This window comes from Coccomyxa subellipsoidea (assembly GCF_000258705.1).
Source record: "Coccomyxa subellipsoidea C-169, whole genome shotgun sequence".
Taxonomy (NCBI): Eukaryota; Viridiplantae; Chlorophyta; class Trebouxiophyceae; family Coccomyxaceae; genus Coccomyxa; species Coccomyxa subellipsoidea.
This window is the reverse complement of record NW_005178024.1, coordinates 636,939-653,881: the sequence shown is the minus strand read 5'-3', so window position 1 is coordinate 653,881 and position 16,943 is coordinate 636,939. Positions and strand designations below refer to the sequence as shown.

At 52.8% G+C, this 16,943-nt stretch overlaps 4 protein-coding genes across 4 annotated transcripts; 3 read left to right on the top strand and 1 right to left on the bottom strand.

The window, feature by feature from the left end:
- Window positions 1-1,135: 1,135 nt before the first annotated feature.
- Window positions 1,136-3,848, top strand: COCSUDRAFT_83559 (hypothetical protein; the record flags this gene model as incomplete). The annotated part of the gene is made up of 8 exons (XM_005643995.1): window positions 1,136-1,146; window positions 1,435-1,494; window positions 1,719-1,885; window positions 2,346-2,507; window positions 2,863-2,897; window positions 3,185-3,367; window positions 3,640-3,680; window positions 3,833-3,848. The coding sequence occupies 8 exons, from the start codon at window positions 1,136-1,138 to the stop codon at window positions 3,846-3,848; spliced, it is 675 nt and encodes a 224-aa protein (XP_005644052.1).
- A 2,004-nt stretch (window positions 3,849-5,852) lies between these two features.
- COCSUDRAFT_34277 (PspA/IM30) lies at window positions 5,853-9,489 on the top strand. Its single transcript, XM_005643847.1, has 9 exons — window positions 5,853-6,200; window positions 6,381-6,500; window positions 6,631-6,722; window positions 6,845-6,901; window positions 7,251-7,414; window positions 7,908-8,010; window positions 8,251-8,340; window positions 8,686-8,831; window positions 9,145-9,489. Exons 2-9 carry the CDS (start codon window positions 6,446-6,448, stop codon window positions 9,194-9,196), a joined length of 759 nt encoding a protein of 252 aa, XP_005643904.1. The 5' UTR covers window positions 5,853-6,200; window positions 6,381-6,445; the 3' UTR covers window positions 9,197-9,489.
- Window positions 9,490-9,956: 467 nt separating this feature from the next.
- Window positions 9,957-11,773, bottom strand: COCSUDRAFT_38227 (DSBA oxidoreductase; the record flags this gene model as incomplete). The annotated part of the gene is made up of 5 exons (XM_005643846.1): window positions 9,957-10,085; window positions 10,381-10,485; window positions 10,838-11,002; window positions 11,243-11,365; window positions 11,675-11,773. 5 exons carry the CDS (start codon window positions 11,771-11,773, stop codon window positions 9,957-9,959), a joined length of 621 nt encoding a protein of 206 aa, XP_005643903.1.
- Window positions 11,774-11,977: 204 nt separating this feature from the next.
- Window positions 11,978-15,799, top strand: COCSUDRAFT_48921 (soluble quino protein glucose dehydrogenase; the record flags this gene model as incomplete). The annotated part of the gene is made up of 8 exons (XM_005643845.1): window positions 11,978-12,079; window positions 12,342-12,524; window positions 12,781-12,994; window positions 13,394-13,547; window positions 13,907-14,022; window positions 14,258-14,326; window positions 14,592-14,768; window positions 15,294-15,799. 8 exons carry the CDS (start codon window positions 11,978-11,980, stop codon window positions 15,449-15,451), a joined length of 1,173 nt encoding a protein of 390 aa, XP_005643902.1. The 3' UTR covers window positions 15,452-15,799.
- Between the last annotated feature and the right edge of the window lie 1,144 nt (window positions 15,800-16,943).

Sequence of the window (16,943 nt, the reverse complement as noted above, 5' to 3'; positions counted from 1 at the left end):
GTCTGATATTTATTTTGTGAAATTGACATCATGGCCATTGAAGGCCACTTGGAGGCGTGGGAAGAAGAACGGTGGTGGATGTTGTTTGGAAAATAGCCAGAGTTTCAGTAGTAAGGCCATAGGCTGATAACTGCCAGGCTTCTTAGCGTCGATCGTTATCCCGACGCACTATGGCATCTCCAGAGGAGCTGCCTCGTGTCCTAGAAGTCCAAAGATTTGCTGCTGCTCGCGAAGATGAGGTACAAATAGAAATTTGTCTTTCGATACACCTTTCATTGTTCTGGCTTTACCTGTGGTGTGACCTGTGAATTTTTTTGTGATCTGCTGCAGATCATGGCCATATCAGCTGCCTTGAAATCCCCCGACAGCAAACACAAATGGGGACATGGCGCCCTGCCTCGTCATCTGCGCCGGCAAGTGTCTGCCAACCCTGCTGCTGTTTAATGGATTTTCTTGAATTCCAGCTCCTCCAATACTGCTCACGACGCAGCAATCGCCTTGCCTTAGTCCTGACTTGCTGTTTACTTGCAGACGAGCCACAAGTCACAACAGCTACGTCCATCGCCGACGTCCAAACATACAGCTGAGTGCAAAGCGCCAGAAGGCTGCTGTCAGCACCAGCGCAGAAGCAGAAAGCCCAACATCAGACCGTGCGGTAAGTTACCCTTCACAAACAGCCTTCCATCCAGAATGTTTCAAGTGACCCTCTGTCTGCTAAGTGCTTGCAAGCACGGGCGGCCATCGAACCCCCTCGTTTGCCTTGCTCCACATGGGTGGCCATCGAACCCCAGGCCACGCAAAGGGAGGAGTGGGTTGTTCTGTTTGACCTTCTTCTTGATCCAACAAATTCTCTGAGGATGATCACGTCTAGCTTCCCCTTTTGGACAGCTGAAGGGGTCTAAAATACTACCGTGGTAATGCCTACGAACAGCGACAAGGAGAGGCTGACCTTTGGTATGCATGCATATAGGATCCAGTTGTAGGGGCGCCGGGGTATGAGAACAGGGCCATGCGCAGGCGCAAGGGGCGGCTTCAGCAGAACATTTTGGAGGCGGCTAGCAAGTTTGTTCCCGGCCCGGTGCCCTGCGCGGCGCGCCGCCTAGAGACGCATGTGTGGCACGCCAAACGTATGAAGATGGTCACCAGGTGAGTTGTCAGCAAGCCCCCAAAGTGGAACTTCTAAGGAACTTTCAAGCATTTAAAGTCGCTCCTTGATTGCTGTGAGTTTCTGCCATTCTTGGCCTCCTTGTGAGCCTCCAAGAAAGGATCTGCTCCATGGTGAAAACTATGAGTCGTGCATGAGATAGAGCTGCATGGCGGTGGCTGCAGGTGGGGGCATGTGCTGGCAGAGGGGGCCTGTGGCAAGGGGCGTGGGAGCAGGGCGTTCTTGGCTGCCCTGAAGTCAGGCGTGGTCATCCATGACGCATCCTACAGGATTGCCTTCCAGTTGACGGGGCCGCATGCAGACCTCATCGCAATCATGTTTTCAGTCAGGTGAGAAGCATCACTCATTATCATCTGTTTCTACACAGGGTTGCAGGGATTTCCTCTCGACTTTGATGCACAGTGAGCATAATTTACGGCGCTTTCGAAAGAAAGAATGTTCAAACAAAGTTATCTGTTCATGCCAGCAGTGATCAGGCGGCCCTCTTTAGCCAGCGGCCACAATTGGCGCGGGGTGTCTTGGAGCATGACATAATGCTGCACTCGCCTGGCAGCTGCCCCAGCGGCGCGCTCACCCCGGCAAAAATTTTGTTTTGGAGCGCATCTCCTGCAGCTGCCGCGCAGCTTCCCGCTGAGGCAGATGCCTCGGCACCCCGCTTGTCAGAGGCTGTCATCTGGGTGCACCCTGCTGCCAGCTCAGACGCCCATGCAGCGCTCCTGAGTGCCTGCCAGGGGACTTCAACAAGCCTCTCTTGCAGGTGACCACTCAATTTTGTCTACTCTGACTGCATGCTGGACCATGCCATTTGTTCCTTATGATCCTCGAGACATGCTTGCCTGTACTGCTGAATGCAGAGGCATGCAGCTTGATGATTGGGACAAGCTCAAGATATTGTAGATGTGTTCTTGTACAGGGCTGATTTGAGGCGGCTAGAGCTAAGAGGCGCAAAGAGTGACAGGGCAGTGTCCGCTGCACTGACCCTATTGGGCAAGGAACATGCTCAGTTGCCAGGATCAGGCAATCTGCAGCCAACCAGCAGAAGCATCTGGCAGCTCATGCAAGCAACCAGTGAGTGTCTTCCCTGAACCCTGTGGCGTCCCTCTTAAACATGCATGTCCTCCAAATGTGAGAAGAAATTCTTGCTGTTGCCCATGCGCTTACATCATGCTACCTTACGCAGACGGGGCCATAGGATCACAGCTGCCTCACAACATGGTTCTGCCCCTGCACCTGAAAGACCCTCGGCTGGCCAAACCCATCAAGGCTGCAGAGGCTCTTGCAACCCTGGAGGAAGCGTCCAGCCAGGCCAGTCTAAAAGTCCTACCACAGCCACCAAGCTACAGTGCGCCTCATCTCTTGTGCTGTGCTGTGCGCACCTGCATTGCATGTGTATGCACCGTCGGCTACTAGTGCCTCGTGGGTTTTTGGGCTGTGTCTTTGCTTGGCGACCCAAACACTGCACCATGCGTTCGGCACGATGGATACTGGGTCTACCCGTCTACAAATCTGGATCCTTTTTTTGACAGGGGCGGAGATTAGGGATGCAAATAAGCTGGTAAAAACGATGATGACTGCGGCTGAGTCAGCCGCTTCCGCGCCAGTGTGGGAAGCAGGCAGCGTGTCCCTGCCAATGCCAGAACAGGCTGTCTGCAAAATCAGGCACAATGCCAAGCTGGCCGCGCTGCACCTGCCTACAGACAACCTGCAGCCGCTTGCACCTGCACTTGCACAGGTCAGCATCCCATTCTTAGACCTAATGTTTTGTGACAGTTCTTGCCACGCCCTGAAGAAGCACGAAGCGGACATGTCGTCTCCAGTAGCCTCGTGGAAAACTTGGCGCACGATTGCAATGCTGTGCTTCAAGCAATTCCCTAGTATGTGTCTTGAGGAGCCAACCAGCTCCTTTGCAGATGCTTTGCAGATGCCATTTGTGAGTGGGCGTATTAATAACGCAACACTTGACGTTGCTAATCTCTAGCAGCGCTGTTATTGATACGGACTTCATTGCTGGCTCAGCAGGAGAGGGCTCCAGAGGGCTGCCCAGCGCTGGCGGTGCGGCGGGCCGCGGCCGACGGCAAGGCAGCGCCCGGCTGGTCGCTGATTCTGCCAGCTGGCTGGGCCAGCCTGTTCTGGCAGGCGCTGGTCTACAACCGCGCCCGGCCCGCGGGACAGCGCGAGTGGCGCTGGGCCGCTGCGCACCAGGTGACTAACCCATACTGCTCTGTCAGCATTTTGGATGCCCTTTTGTGTGCGCCATCGCATGGTGCAACCATCACGGATGAATGCAGCATGCGTTTGTGCTCTCTGCGGTCCTGCAGAGGTCGAGCTTCAAGCTCTGGAAGTCTCTGAGATATTGAGTTGAGAGGTCGGCTGCGACTCTCTTCGATTGCCATGCAATGCAGGGTCGAAGATGTCTGGAAGATTCACAGCTGAGATCTGGGCTGACTGCGAATAATCACATGTTGTGTGTCCAGGGGGTGGGCTTCTTTCCGCACGACTTTCCAGATACGCCGGCGTACGCACGTCTGGCTGCAGAGCTGCATGCGGAGCAAGAACGCCTCCGGCAGCTGCGCCCAAAGGGCCGTTTTCCCCCAGGGACCCCCCACCCGCCCGACTGGGCAGCCGTGGGCAGCTCTGGCTTGCCCAAAACGCCCACCCCTTCTGCAGGCCCTCCAAAGCCTGAGGAGCAAGCTGCTGCTGCAGATGTGCAGCCGATGGATCAGGACGGGCAGGAAAGACCCAGCGAGGAACAGGCTCCAGCGCTGATGGATGCTATCACTGTGGAGCCAACTGGGGCCCAGAGTTTGGCTGAGGACACGATCATTGCAGCAGATGAGATCCCAGCAGGGGAAATCGACACAGGCAGCCCAACAGCCATGGACATAGAGCCCTCTGATCAAGATGAGGCAGGTCTGGAGGCCGCCTGCGCAGCCGACAACGGTGTTGTAGCAGCCAGGAGTGCAGCAGATGAGGCCCCGCAAGCACTCCCTGCTGTAGAGTGTGCAGCACTGGATGCTGTGCCAGCACCTCGATTCTATGTGGCTCGGACTTTGGCACAGCTCGATGCAGCCATGACACCTAAGGCCAGCCCCGCAAGAGGACCCAGCGACCCAGTAGAGAGCGCTGAGGTATCTGAAGGCAGCAGTGCCCCTGCAGAAGCTCCAGCTGGCAGCAGAAGAGGGCGCCAGATTTGGCGGTCTGTGGCTGAGACGGATACACTCTCCTTCGTGCGCGTCAGCGTTCAGGTCATCGGCTTAGGTGTGGCCGAGGAGGGGGCGGCCCTATGCGCGCTGGCACCGTCGGAGGCGGCCGACCTCCGCAGGGCTATGATGCGCAGGAAGGCCCCAAAGAGGGTCGAGATTGGGCAGGGGCAGCTGGCGGCAGCTGCCCAGAGTGGGCAGCAGGAGAACGTGCGGGAAGTGGTGTCCCGCTGGGGTGAACAGAAAGCGGAGGGCCGACAGATCATCGGCTATATCACCAGCGCCGCTCCCCGAGGACTGGTGAGCTGTTGTCCAGTATGATGAATACTTCTTTCTACTGCAATGCTGCCCCCTGTACATATCAAATTCAGTGTCCTGCTCAAAAGTCTGTCATTGCCGCATGTGATGATCAAAATTCTATGTACGGACGGTCCATGACAGCAGAGCCAATGTGTCATATGATGCGCTTCGCTGACTGCCATCAGGTGCCGTGGCGGGGAGCGGCGGCCATCTGCAGAGCATGCGACATTCTGCGCCTGCGTGCCGAGCAGAAGGGCGCGGGCGGCGGCGGGGGAATCTTAATGGAGCTTAGATGCCCTGCCTCAACTGCCATGCGGGCAGCGGAGGCCAGAGTGGTGCTAGATGGCGGAGCAGATGTGGGACAGGTATAGCTGTCATGACAGGCTGCAGTAGGATTTGCTGGAGCGCAGCATTATCCAGACTAGCGGAGCCATGCTACCACAAAGTGCCCCTGCGACACATGCGCGACAGGTGCTTTGCAAACATATAGAAGCGTGACTTGAATGTGCACATGGAACCGAGCCTGGCTGAGCAAACTCCGAAGAACATATGAACCACCGTAGTCGGGAAAATTGAGTAGACTACTATTAGGCTGATCATCATTGTGCTCATCAGGATCACCGTGATGGCGATTGAACCTGTTGGAATGCAAATGCTAATCAGTAATTGAGTGTGATCTCATGTGACCGTGACGGCGTGCACACTGCAGACGTCTCACAGAGGCCACGGTATCGGTGGCCATTGGTGGCATCATGCACATGCCCATCATCATGATGGTATGATACCATAAGCCATTATATCAGTATGATGTACACAGCATGTAATCAGTAGTTAGACACAGCATATACATATATCATACGATGCATGCACATGCCACGCAGTGCCAACCTCGAGCTCGCTGTTGATATTTTGTTTGCGGCAATGTCATGAGTGGCAGTGCATTGCACTGTGATGAACTCCCTCACTATTCAAAATTCACACCTCCCTGCAAAGCATTTCCATTCCTTTGGCACGGTGTCGCCAGGTTTGGTCAAAGAATTGTCACCCTTAAAATAGATACGCCTCTGGAGATCTGCCAGGCGCATCGTCAGCCAATCAGAGCAAAACTAGTGCAGGACAGCGGTCTGGAAGTATCAAGCGGTTCCTGGCATCCTGCATAGCTCTTCGCATCGCAAAACTTTGCCAGAGTCATTACTAGTAGGCATTGACATCGTAACCTGCAGTTGCTTGATCCTCTCGGGCCAGATATACTCGGAGGCTCGAAGTTGCAATAACAGAGAGTCTCAAGTGCTGGGCTCGAATCACAAAAGGAGGACCAGTATCACTATATCTGCCTCTCATAATATTATTACGCCTGTATAGAGAGCTGAGCGATTTGATGGCCCATATCTCTCACACACCTCAGCTGTCAGCTTCGGCACAGGGAACACGCAGGGTACTCCACATGCGTGCGCCTGGAGCATGCAATGCTCGCCACCTTGGATCGTCTCACAGTCATTTGATCAAAACCAATGGACGATCAGCGTTCCTCCAAGGTATGCAGCCCAGGCACAACTTGGCCATCCTGGTGTTTTGGTGCCTATTTACAGGTGTTGGAAAGCAATTCTAGTAAGAACAGACCTCAATATGCTTACAAAGTAGCAGGTGCAGGTTTTAGATGGACGTGATAGAGACTGGCTGGAATCTGCTTACCTAGCAATTTTGTTTTCTTCTAGGCACACAATTGGCCAGGCTACCTGCTCGGCCGAGGAATGCAGCATGTGGAGCTGCTGGCGTGCAGATGAACTTGTTCAGCAGGTTGTTTCGCGTCGCACGCTCCTACGCAAACGCTCTGGGTGAGTAAATCACTGCCACACCTGCAGCATTGAAAATTTTCAACTCTATTGTGTAGCATACTCAGGAGCTATCCCAGCAGCATCTGTGAGAAGTAATGCAAGTAAACATAACGCAATGCTTTGCCTGCAGTGAGCTCCGTGGAAGACCCAGAGAAAATGCTCGAGCAGACGGTGAATGAGATGCAGAGCGATCTCATCAAAATGCGGCAAGCCTCTGCCCAGGTATGGGGCGCAATTGCTCAACTTTGCCGTGATACAATACTGGTTGGGTGTAGTTCACTGCAGCAGGACGGTTGCCGTTTGTCACAATAATCTTATTCAGGATTTGCTGTGTGTGGCTGCAGGTGATGGCGTCACAGAAGCAGATAGAGGTGAAGTACAAGCAGGCACAGCAAGCTGCGGTGAGTCATCCGTGCATCCACACATCACAATGCTCCCCCTCAGGCACCTGAGCTCATTATATTTGCGCAGGACAAGCTGCTGTGCTTCTTTCTGGACCTCTGTGCTGTGTGTATTGTCTTGGATCACTCATCACCTCGTCCTGTCCCAAGTTGAGGACTTTACTGGAGCTGTAGCACCCACGCCCTGGCTTTTCAAATCGTTGGCATATTAAAAACGCATGCGGAGGCCAAGTTCCGCCACGTATTCTAGATCCTGTAAACTGATCCCGTGTGTTGAAGGCACTGGAAAATGAACGCCGCATGATTTGGAATTAGGTATTCGAATTCGAAGTCGAATTTGGACGCGCAGGACGAGTGGTACCGGCGCGCGCAGCTGGCGGTGGAGAAGGGGGACGATGAGCTGGCGAAGGAGGCGCTGAAGCGGCGCAAGAGCAACCAGGAGAACGCCGACACCATGAAGGCCCAGCTCGACCAGCAGCGCAAGGCCGTGGACCAACTCATCTCCAACACCAAGTGCGCCGCACTTCTGCCTTTCACCTTGTGCTCAACATGTTCTGCTTTGTTCACCCGGAACACCGCCCACAGCTACCCTCTGCCTTGTGCCCTACATGTTTGGATGACTGTGAACCCCCAAACTTGGACGTTAAGCAACTCTCCATTTAATTGGCTCAGCAGACATGATTAGGCCCGCAAAACTTTGTCAGCACTTGGGGCGTGTAATCCTGCCCTGGGTGTGCGCCGTGACGCTATGGCTTTCCTCTCCCATGAGTGCCGGCGAAGTGCTGGATGACTCCTTGCCAGCTGTGCTGCTGCACTGCCCTCAAGTCAGGGGCATCTTGAGTCGCCCGACTCTTGGGCAATGTTGCTCCAGAGAGGCTGTAATTTCTCGAGCACCTCACTGGCATCCATGGACAGCAGCACCTAGAGATCTGCCATTGAGTTGCAGGCTAATTGGGTTGGGGCCAGCTTATTATCTCAATGCTGATGTTGGTGAGCGCGTGTGCAGGATGCTGGAGTCGAAGATGGTGGAGGCTAAGAGCAAGAAGGACACGCTCAAGGCGCGCGCCAAGACCGCGCAGACCTCTCGCCAGATCGCAGACATGGTCCAGGTATGCTCCTTACCCAAGCCTGCACTCTGACACCGTGCGCTCGCTCTGTGCATGTGCATGTGCAGATGGCCCTGCAACTACTTCACCCACGGAGGAGGTCCACCTGCCGCGATAGGCTTGCTAGATGCAAGACAGCCTGCGGAGGTTCTGCAATGATCCAAATGCTTCTTGAGCCATTCCATTGTGAAGATAAGGCTGCAGGGAAGCTGTCAGTGCTGAGGCAGATGAGGTGATGTGCAGGGCCTCAACACGAGCAATGCTGTGACCGCGTTTGAGCGCATGGAGGAGAAGGTCATGTCCCTGGAAGCCGAGGCAGACGCCACGCTGCAGGTGCGCACACAACTTGGTTTTCACCCATGTCTGTCCTTTACGCGGGTATTCAAGCACTCTTTCGTCTTGGTCCTTCCAATGGTGATGTGCAAAAGAAGGTCAAACAGGTGCAGGTTATTGCATGACCGCGCAGAGCCATGGCAGAAATTGGCCGCTGTCACAGTCAATGCAGCCCAACTCGGACTAAGACATTGTGGGTGATTTGTGATGTGCTGGTCATAGCTACTCGTGTGATTGTGGAAGTGCAAGCGCATCCGAAAACCCAGAGACCTGTGGAAAACGCGTGGCAGCAAGTCATAGTGTTGGACATGAAATGGTAGTTCACTGGTGGGATGCGTGGTGCAGCTGGGCACGAGCGACAATCTGGAGAGCAAGTTCAGGGCGCTGGAGGGCGGTGACGTGGAGGATGAGCTGGCGCAGATGAAACGGGGGGTCCTCACCGGCTCCCGCACCAGCGCGCCCCAGCAGCTGCCAGAAGGCCGGCCCATCAGGTGTGAATGTTTCCCCCCCTTTGCGCAGTTTCCTTGGTTTGGCTAGACTGGATGATAAAAGTCGTTCAGTTGTAGGCTGCAAGACATGGTGGTGGAGATATTTTCAGATATGGGCTTTTAGGCAGTATATGTGCATGTAAGAGACTCTTATGTCGATCATAAAGTGGGCATCTGCGCTCTGTGCTTGGCTGAAGCTGTGTGGCAGCCATGCTTGGAGCTGATACACACTGACGTGTGCACACATACAAAGTCCCATGTGGCATTGTGCAAATCAGTGCCAGTGCTGGTCCATTTAGCCCTTGCTGTGTTGCAGGGATGCCATTGACTTTGAGCTGGATGAGCTGAGAAGGAAGGCGCGCGACTGAGCATGGAGCTTTGATGGGGCAGAGGTTGATCCTGCCTCTATTCTGTGGCTCCTACTGTGTGTCAAGGTGTAGCTGCCGGTTGGGCCCTGTCATGCGGCTGCCTTGTGAGCTGCTGGGATTTGATACTCATGAAATGCATTTTCTTCTCTGTTGAGGGATTGTGAGGGATGGTGTCAGCATTGTCATGCTGCTATGGTATATGAGTGTGTGGGTGTACTGGATGTTTCGGCACCACCATTTTTTTTCCTTAGCACCTTAGTTGTGGTTGTCTTCCCTTTTAAAATGATTCTCCGTTGAGCTGATGCACACGACAAGCACAGGCACGATACATGGAATTGATTCTAGCATGCCGGCATCATGGCATGAGCATCTGTCAAATGCTGCAACCTCTATTGGATCGATATTGTACACTGTACATGTATGCATCCACAGGTCACTCCTGTTGCTTGACCGAGGAGACCCACCAGCTCATGTACCATTCTGGCTGAGACCACCACTGGGCCAGCTCTGCTGATCAGACAAGTCATGACAGAACAGGTCATACACAAGACATCCGTTCCCGCCCTGTTGCTGCTTGGCATCATCCCTGACCATAATCGGAAATGATGAAGTCCCTGATCTTCCCTCCAATACTGCAAACTGCCAGCTAGCAAAATTGCATGCTTGCAGAAACTTGCCTTCCACAAGCAGATCACGGCGTGCGCACGTATTGTAAGGCAAGGAAAAAATGGCTCCCTTAAGAGTGCCGACGAGCAGTTTATCAGGCCTTTGCAAGCACCTGCGCGAAGGTCTCCGGGTCTTGGGCGCCTGACAGGTGGTACTTGCCATTGATGATGAAGTGGGGCACCCCTGTCACTCCCGCTGCATACTCCCGCAGCTCCTCCCTCACCTCCACACCACACAACAAGAAATAGGACTTCAGCACCCTTCTGATGTGACCTACAGTATCCAGCAGATGCTTCTTGCGAAGAATTGCTGCAGCACAGTCGGTGCGTGCACATTCTTCTGGGTTGGTACAGCGCCTGCACCAACGCAAAGACAGCATGCACACAGCAACTTTGCTGGCAAAGGCATTGTCAATATACGTGTTGGTTGCTTAAAGAGCGTCTAGGGCCATTCCAATCCTTACTTGTGCTCATCAAATGTGAAGTAATTTTGAATTTATGTAAGATTTCAGTTCTTGCCTGATCCTTGGCTACATTGGGATCTGAGATAACTTGCTCGGCATCGGCCACTCCCGCCTTCTTCGCAGCTTCCCTCAACACCTCTGGGTCATTGATGTACTTGCCCTGCAGCAAACCCAAGCAATCCGTTGTTAGGAAACTCATGAGGTGACAATTCACTTCACACAGAAAAGAGTAACCTCTTTTCTGACCCACAGCGCAGCACCAGCAATTTCTCACGGAAAGCAGACACATGAGAAGTTTTGGATATGGATATGGGCAGTGACAGACTGCCCACAAGACCCCTGAGCCTCAGGTGGCTCTCCACAGGTCTCTAAAATGTATTGTTCATTGGCAAACCTGTTGCCTCACATAGGCAGGCCAACGTTGCATGACAAAGCAAGATAACAGTAGCAACTTCGATGACACAGACCCTCCAATAGATGCACTTCATCACAGGCTGCTGCCTTGGGCACACCTCTGTGAAGTAGGCCTTGAAGAGCTGTTCCACAATTTTGTCCTGCACGTCAGGCCCCTGCCTGCCAGCAAACGCTATGAGCCGGTGCGAGTTCAAAGTGTTGCCTGTGTCGCCCTCCATCGTGTAGTTCAGCCCCTCCTTTGCAAAAGTCTCCTGCACATTGTTCTGCATGATCATGTCTGGGTCCTTGCTGCTGCTGGTTTTGCATGCATTGTATGCCTCTGTGGCAGTTCCAGATTCCCTCCATCCGCACAAATGTCTGGAGTTGACCAGGCACCATTGCCTACCACAGGGGGCTCTTCCACCAGCATTGATGTGGAGACCCCGGTGCCAAGCAAGCCAGGGGAAAAGAAGATCATGCAAGATCTGAGGGAGGGAAGGAATGCTCACCGTCATTGTTGGCACCATGCTCTTTGTCCGCTGCTCCCCAAACTTCTCCTTGTAGTAGTTCAGCTTGTTGATGCCGGCCTGAGGCGCGTCCGGGTTGAGCTGGAAAGGATGCCATCTGACCTCGAACTGCTTCTGTCCCTGAAACATGATAACTCATGCATTCAGCTGTCTACTTGACTGTGAGTTACACTACAATAAGCATGAAGAGGATAAAGTCCCTCGGTCGTGCGTGAAGGTGATAGAAATATCTCCTGTGTGATGCATTTGGTTATCAAATGTATCTCCACAAGGTAAATGCCAAGAGTCCTCATGGTGAGATCACACATGCCGGAGTAAAGACATCATCAGAGTATTCACTCCCGGCATGCATGCATATGTGGCAATCACAGATAATACAAAGCTTTGGGATTTAAAAAATACAAGGTACTGACTTTTGCCGAACATCACCTGCAGCTGTCGGATGGCAGTCTCGAGCCTTCTCTTTCCAATGAAACACCACGGGCACACTGTGTCCGAGACGACATCGATCATCACCTTGCTGGCCATCTTGACGTTTTATTACACCAAAACAGTGTTCTCTCAACTGGAGTCGGGAACAATGCCGGTTGAATTTGGACTTCGCGTAATATCGAGATTGGACGTGCACAGGGTTTGAATTCAAGGGTTGACATTGAGGGTTCCGATACTCCGGAAACTTGCACGTTGATCTACTGGTGCGTTTGTCTTGCTAGATCAACGCCTCTTGTAATGATGGTACTGGCAGTTGTCTTGTTGCTGTCATCGATCTGCGCTAGTTTTGCAGACCCTCTCCCTCTTGACAGCATCGGCCTGCCGCCTGGCTTCAGTGTGAACGTCTTTACTAATGCTACGCCAAAAGCACGTTCTCTAGCTGTGTCTGGTGGAGACAGTAATATCGTTTACATTTCAAACGATCTACTGGTGACCTACTTCCCTCTCTTTGTCTTTGCTGTTCTGACCAGTTCTTGAGTCATCAAGCTCTCTAAAGCTGGTGATTTTCACAGCACATTGCTCAGATCCGTCAAGATCTCACTGTCCTTTTCTGTCGGATACTTGAATTGAATCAGCAACACCTCAATATACATATGCTTCGCAGCCTGGAGGGGTGTATGGGGCATATGACAAGGATGGGGACGGAGTGGCAGATCAGACTGTGACTTTGTTGTCGGGTCTCAACCAACCGAATGGGGTGGCGTGGCACAACGGCTCCCTTTTTGTTGCCGAGGTCAGCCGCGTCACTCGCTTCGACAATGCTGATGCCTCTGTGATTGCAAATAAGGTGCGTACTGCTGATGGGATAGTGCTCTCACACCTCCTGTCTTGATGTTCCTGCATAAATTGACTATTAGTATGATATAGTATAGTATGATGATAGCAGCATGCCAAGCTGCCAGCCGATTCCTAGCAAGTCAGACGAAGTAATGACGAAGGAGCATGGAGATTGCACCTGACATGAGACAGCGCTGATAAGAGAGTTCCGCTCTGCTAACTCCCACCTTGATAGCTCTGATGATGGGAATCCTGGTTTGCTGCAGCCACTGCCAGCAGGCAAGGTGATCTTCGACCAGTTCCCAAACATAACCTGGCATGGCAACAAGTACATCCGGATAGGCCCGGATGAAAGGCTGTACATAGACCTGGGCGCTCCCTGCAACGACTGCATCCTGGAGAACGCTGTTGGCAACGTTTCTTTTGGGTCCATCAACTCCATGCGCCTGGATGGGAGTGACCTGCAGCCCTATGCAACAGGTGCGTGCAGACAGAGCAGAGGTCATTTGCACTTGCAAAATTTCAGTGGCTGCGCAGCTGGGTGGCAGAGGATCGAATGCAGCGGCTGCAAAGTTCACTCTGCCCAGATTTTGTACAGTTCTCTCTGTAATTCATTTGTCTGCAGTGGTGTAAAGCTGCTCTCCCGCAATTGTTGTGCTCAAAGGGACAGCTCAGGCCCCACAACCTTACTTGTATAGGAACACGAGTGTGCCACTACAGGAGCATGACATGTCTGCTGCACACGTTTTTGTGCTTCTCTTGGGGAACCCACTGCTGGATGTGGTGGTGCTGCAAGCACAACTTGATGAGGCATGAGGGATGGCCTTTTTCTTCTTGTTGGTGGTGTGGGGCTGATTGCGTATCTACATGGCGTTGCAGGCATCAGGAACTCGGTGGGCTTTGACTGGGATGCGAATGGCACGCTCTACTTCACCAACAATGGCATAGATCAGCTGGGGAATGACCAGCCGGACGACGCACTCAATGCTGCCCCCAAGCCTGGCCTCTTCTACGGCTTCCCCTACTGCCATGTGTAAGCCTGCTGCTCCCATTCTCTTTTACCCATCTCTCCGCTGGTACAAAAGTGGTGAAGTTTTGTTTATAGCGTTTTGTGTTCCACCTGTGGTGCAAATGACGAGGGGCCTTTTGCATCTCATTCTGATATTGTTGTTGCATGGAAGGGTGAGAATGTGGTGACAGCGCATCTGTATAGGCCCATTGGATGGCCGGAAATAGTTAAGTCACGTGCAGGCTTTTATGTTTCCAGGCCTCCATCAGGTCTATTCTGATGTGCAGAGCTCAAAGCGACAAATGTGCCTGCTTTTTCTGCATGACAAAGTGCCGTACCTTATACGTGTGTCCGTAAGTGAAATGTGTGCATGCATGCTGCAGGGTCGGTGTGGGAAACCCAGTGCTGAGGGTGCCTGGCGCTTCTCAGTTTGTGGCGGATCCAGACTTCAGGCCCAACAACGCCACCAACAATGCAACCCATCTTGCCTTTTGCGAAGGTGCATCCTCTATACTTGAGAAATGATTGTGGCTGTGAGACATATGCCACAGCTTCAAGGAGATGCGCTACTGATGAGCCAAGGCAGGCTCTTGGCTTTCCCGCTTCTTTCCCCTTCATTAATGTTCATGTTGGGGAAGTGCCTCATGAGTCTCCCACCTGCCGAGCCGTGCAATGCTTCTACAGGAATCGAGGATGGGTCCTCTTCTGATGTGTTGTGTCATTGCTGGGTGCAGAGCGCGTGCAGCCGCCGGTACAGGCGTTGGGTCCTCATGTTGCAGCTCTGGGCATGCGCTTCTGGAAGGGTGAGTCATGATATCCTTGAGCTGCATGTAAACAGATATGAAACGCCGTTGCTCTCATGATCCATGATATAAATCTTGCTGTGTGAACACCCATGAAGCATTCTGGCTCCACACCGTTTGTAGTTGTCACCTCTGCAAGATTCCTGCTGGCACTTACATTTATTGCAACCTTGTACAGGCACTGACGGTAGGTCTGCTGCACGTGTTCTAGGCAGGCTATCACTCGTCTGTACTTACACTTAATTCTGTGTGATTGCCTCTTCAGGTGGGGGTTTCCCGTCGTCCTACACAGGCACGGCGTTCATAGCGGAGCACGGCAGCTGGGCGCGCAGTGCCGCCATCGGCTACCGCATAGCTTCCGTCGCTCTAGCGCAGAATGGAACCGCCGTCAGGCACACCATATTCGCGTCAGGGTGGATGCTCAGAAATGGCACCGTGTGGGGTGCGCACTCGTTCACCTCAGACTCAAACACACCGATCGAGAGGGCATGCATGAAAGCCAATGCGAGCGCCAAAGTTAGGGAAGAAGGGCTGCCTCGCTGTGTCAACAGGGGTGAACCAACAACGCAAACAACTCCCGGCCCAGGAGCACTAATGATCACAACTCCCTGGCACAGTGTCTCTGCAATGCAATATATTATCCCTCATGAGCCTGTCTGTCTGCTGTGACGGGTCTGCTGCCAGCTTGCAGAATCTTCTGGGGCCTTTTTGTGTTGTCCTGCCAGACCTCTGAAACCCACAGCTTGGCCGCCCCTCCCCACAAGCCCCTGTCAGGTGCCAAAGAGCCCTCTAGCGTGCGGCCATGCTCTGGCATCTTACTGTCCGGCAGGGCGAAAAACGGATCAAGATGGCTCTGAAATAGCTCGTGCGCACTGCTGGTGGCTGGCGGGCAGTGTTGTTGTGACACATGTTCCACTTTGTATGGCGTGCTGACCAATGAGTGAGTCATCTCTCTGCACGCATGCAGGGAGGCCGGTGGATGTGGCTCAAGCCAAGGATAACTCCTTGCTGGTGTCAGATGACAAGGCCGGCGTTGTTTATCGCATCTCTTACAACAGCTCCTTTGAAGCGGCGGCCTCCGCCGCTGCCGCCACTCCAGTGACAGCCTACCAAGGACCTCCTTGAGGTGGCGAGGGCCGGCTATGTTCAATGCACATTTATCTTTTTAATTTCTGATCTCATTGCGTGTCTGGACCCCTGGACAGAGTCAGTGTGCTGGCGCTGCTGGCTTTGGCAAGTGGCTGCCTGTGAGGCTCCCCCAGTCTGATAGAAATCAAGACTATGGCCACTTCTCCGCGCATAGGAGGCTGCAGCCTCGAGGCAAACAAAAATGAGGCAAAGAACCAGTACTTTGTTGAAAACCTAATGAGAATATTCCTAGTATAATGACCAACCGCAATTCTCAAGCGGCCTTCTGTCGTGTTATGCACAAGGTGCCAGTCCCTTGTCTCCCAGAACAGTGTTAGGCTGTTTATTGCAGCATGCTGCCCTCACTTAGTACCCAAATAAATAGGAGCGCCTGCAAACCAGCTGTGAATGAGAGTGCAAACTGCTTGCAGCTCCTGCATTGAGCTGCTTATCACGGCTTAGCCTTGTAGCTTCCTGAGTTTCTCGCCATGTAGCATGCACTGGGAGTTGGCTCTGCAATAGACCTGAAGAGGGACCCTCTTAGAGGGTAGATCCAATGGGGCGAGGTCTGTTGCTTATTGGTTCCAGAAGGCCTGGCCTGGCATCACACAGTTGGCTGCTTTTGTTCATTTCATTTCCAAAGTGATGGTTTATTTGTTGGCATCAAGTGTGTGGTGTGTGAGAGAATAAGAGGCCCATTGGATCACTGTGCTCCAATTCTGTGAGTGCTGCCCATAGGCCCAGTTTTGGTGCTCGTGCACACATCTGAAGCATTTATGTCGCCACATCTTTTCTTTGATGAAGAGGAACCACAATGTTGGTTTCAATCTGATTGGCAGTCTCAGCTAACCTGCTGGCCGAGGCAGCCGACAGTGCAAAGAACGATGAGAGCTTACAACCATTTGATGTCCAAGTGATGTCTCATTGATTCAGTCTGACTTCCTAATGTATGAGATTGTTTTATGGCTTCAGAGCATGAGTGTGGTGCTGACTCAAATATAAGAATGGCATGAAGGTCATGCACCGCTGTGCTGGATCTGGTAGACTATTCCGATTGCATGTGATCCCCAGATCTTCCCTCTGCAGATCTGCATGATCAAGCATAGAGCCGATGTGTGCCTGCTCTTTGCCTCCCTCGAAAATGAAATTGCTGTTTTTGTGTCATGGTTACCGGCGAATTGCAATTCCAGGGCCACTGGCTGGGCCTTACACTTGTATCTGGCTTCTCACTGCATTGTCACATACTAAGTTGCTGTATGTAAGGGCCACTGGCAACCTGTTGGGTCCAACACTCGACCTCTCTCTGACTGACAAGTGTAAGGCTGGTTGCTGGGCAATCTGTGCACGCAATTGAGAGTGCATGAGCGATTGCATGCTCGATCTGCTGCTGATTTGCGGCGTGCTGCTGCCTTTTGTAAGCAGCAATATAAGGTGCTCTGCTGTTAGACCCTGTCAAATTACTGGCAATGCCTGCCTCCACACCTCCTCT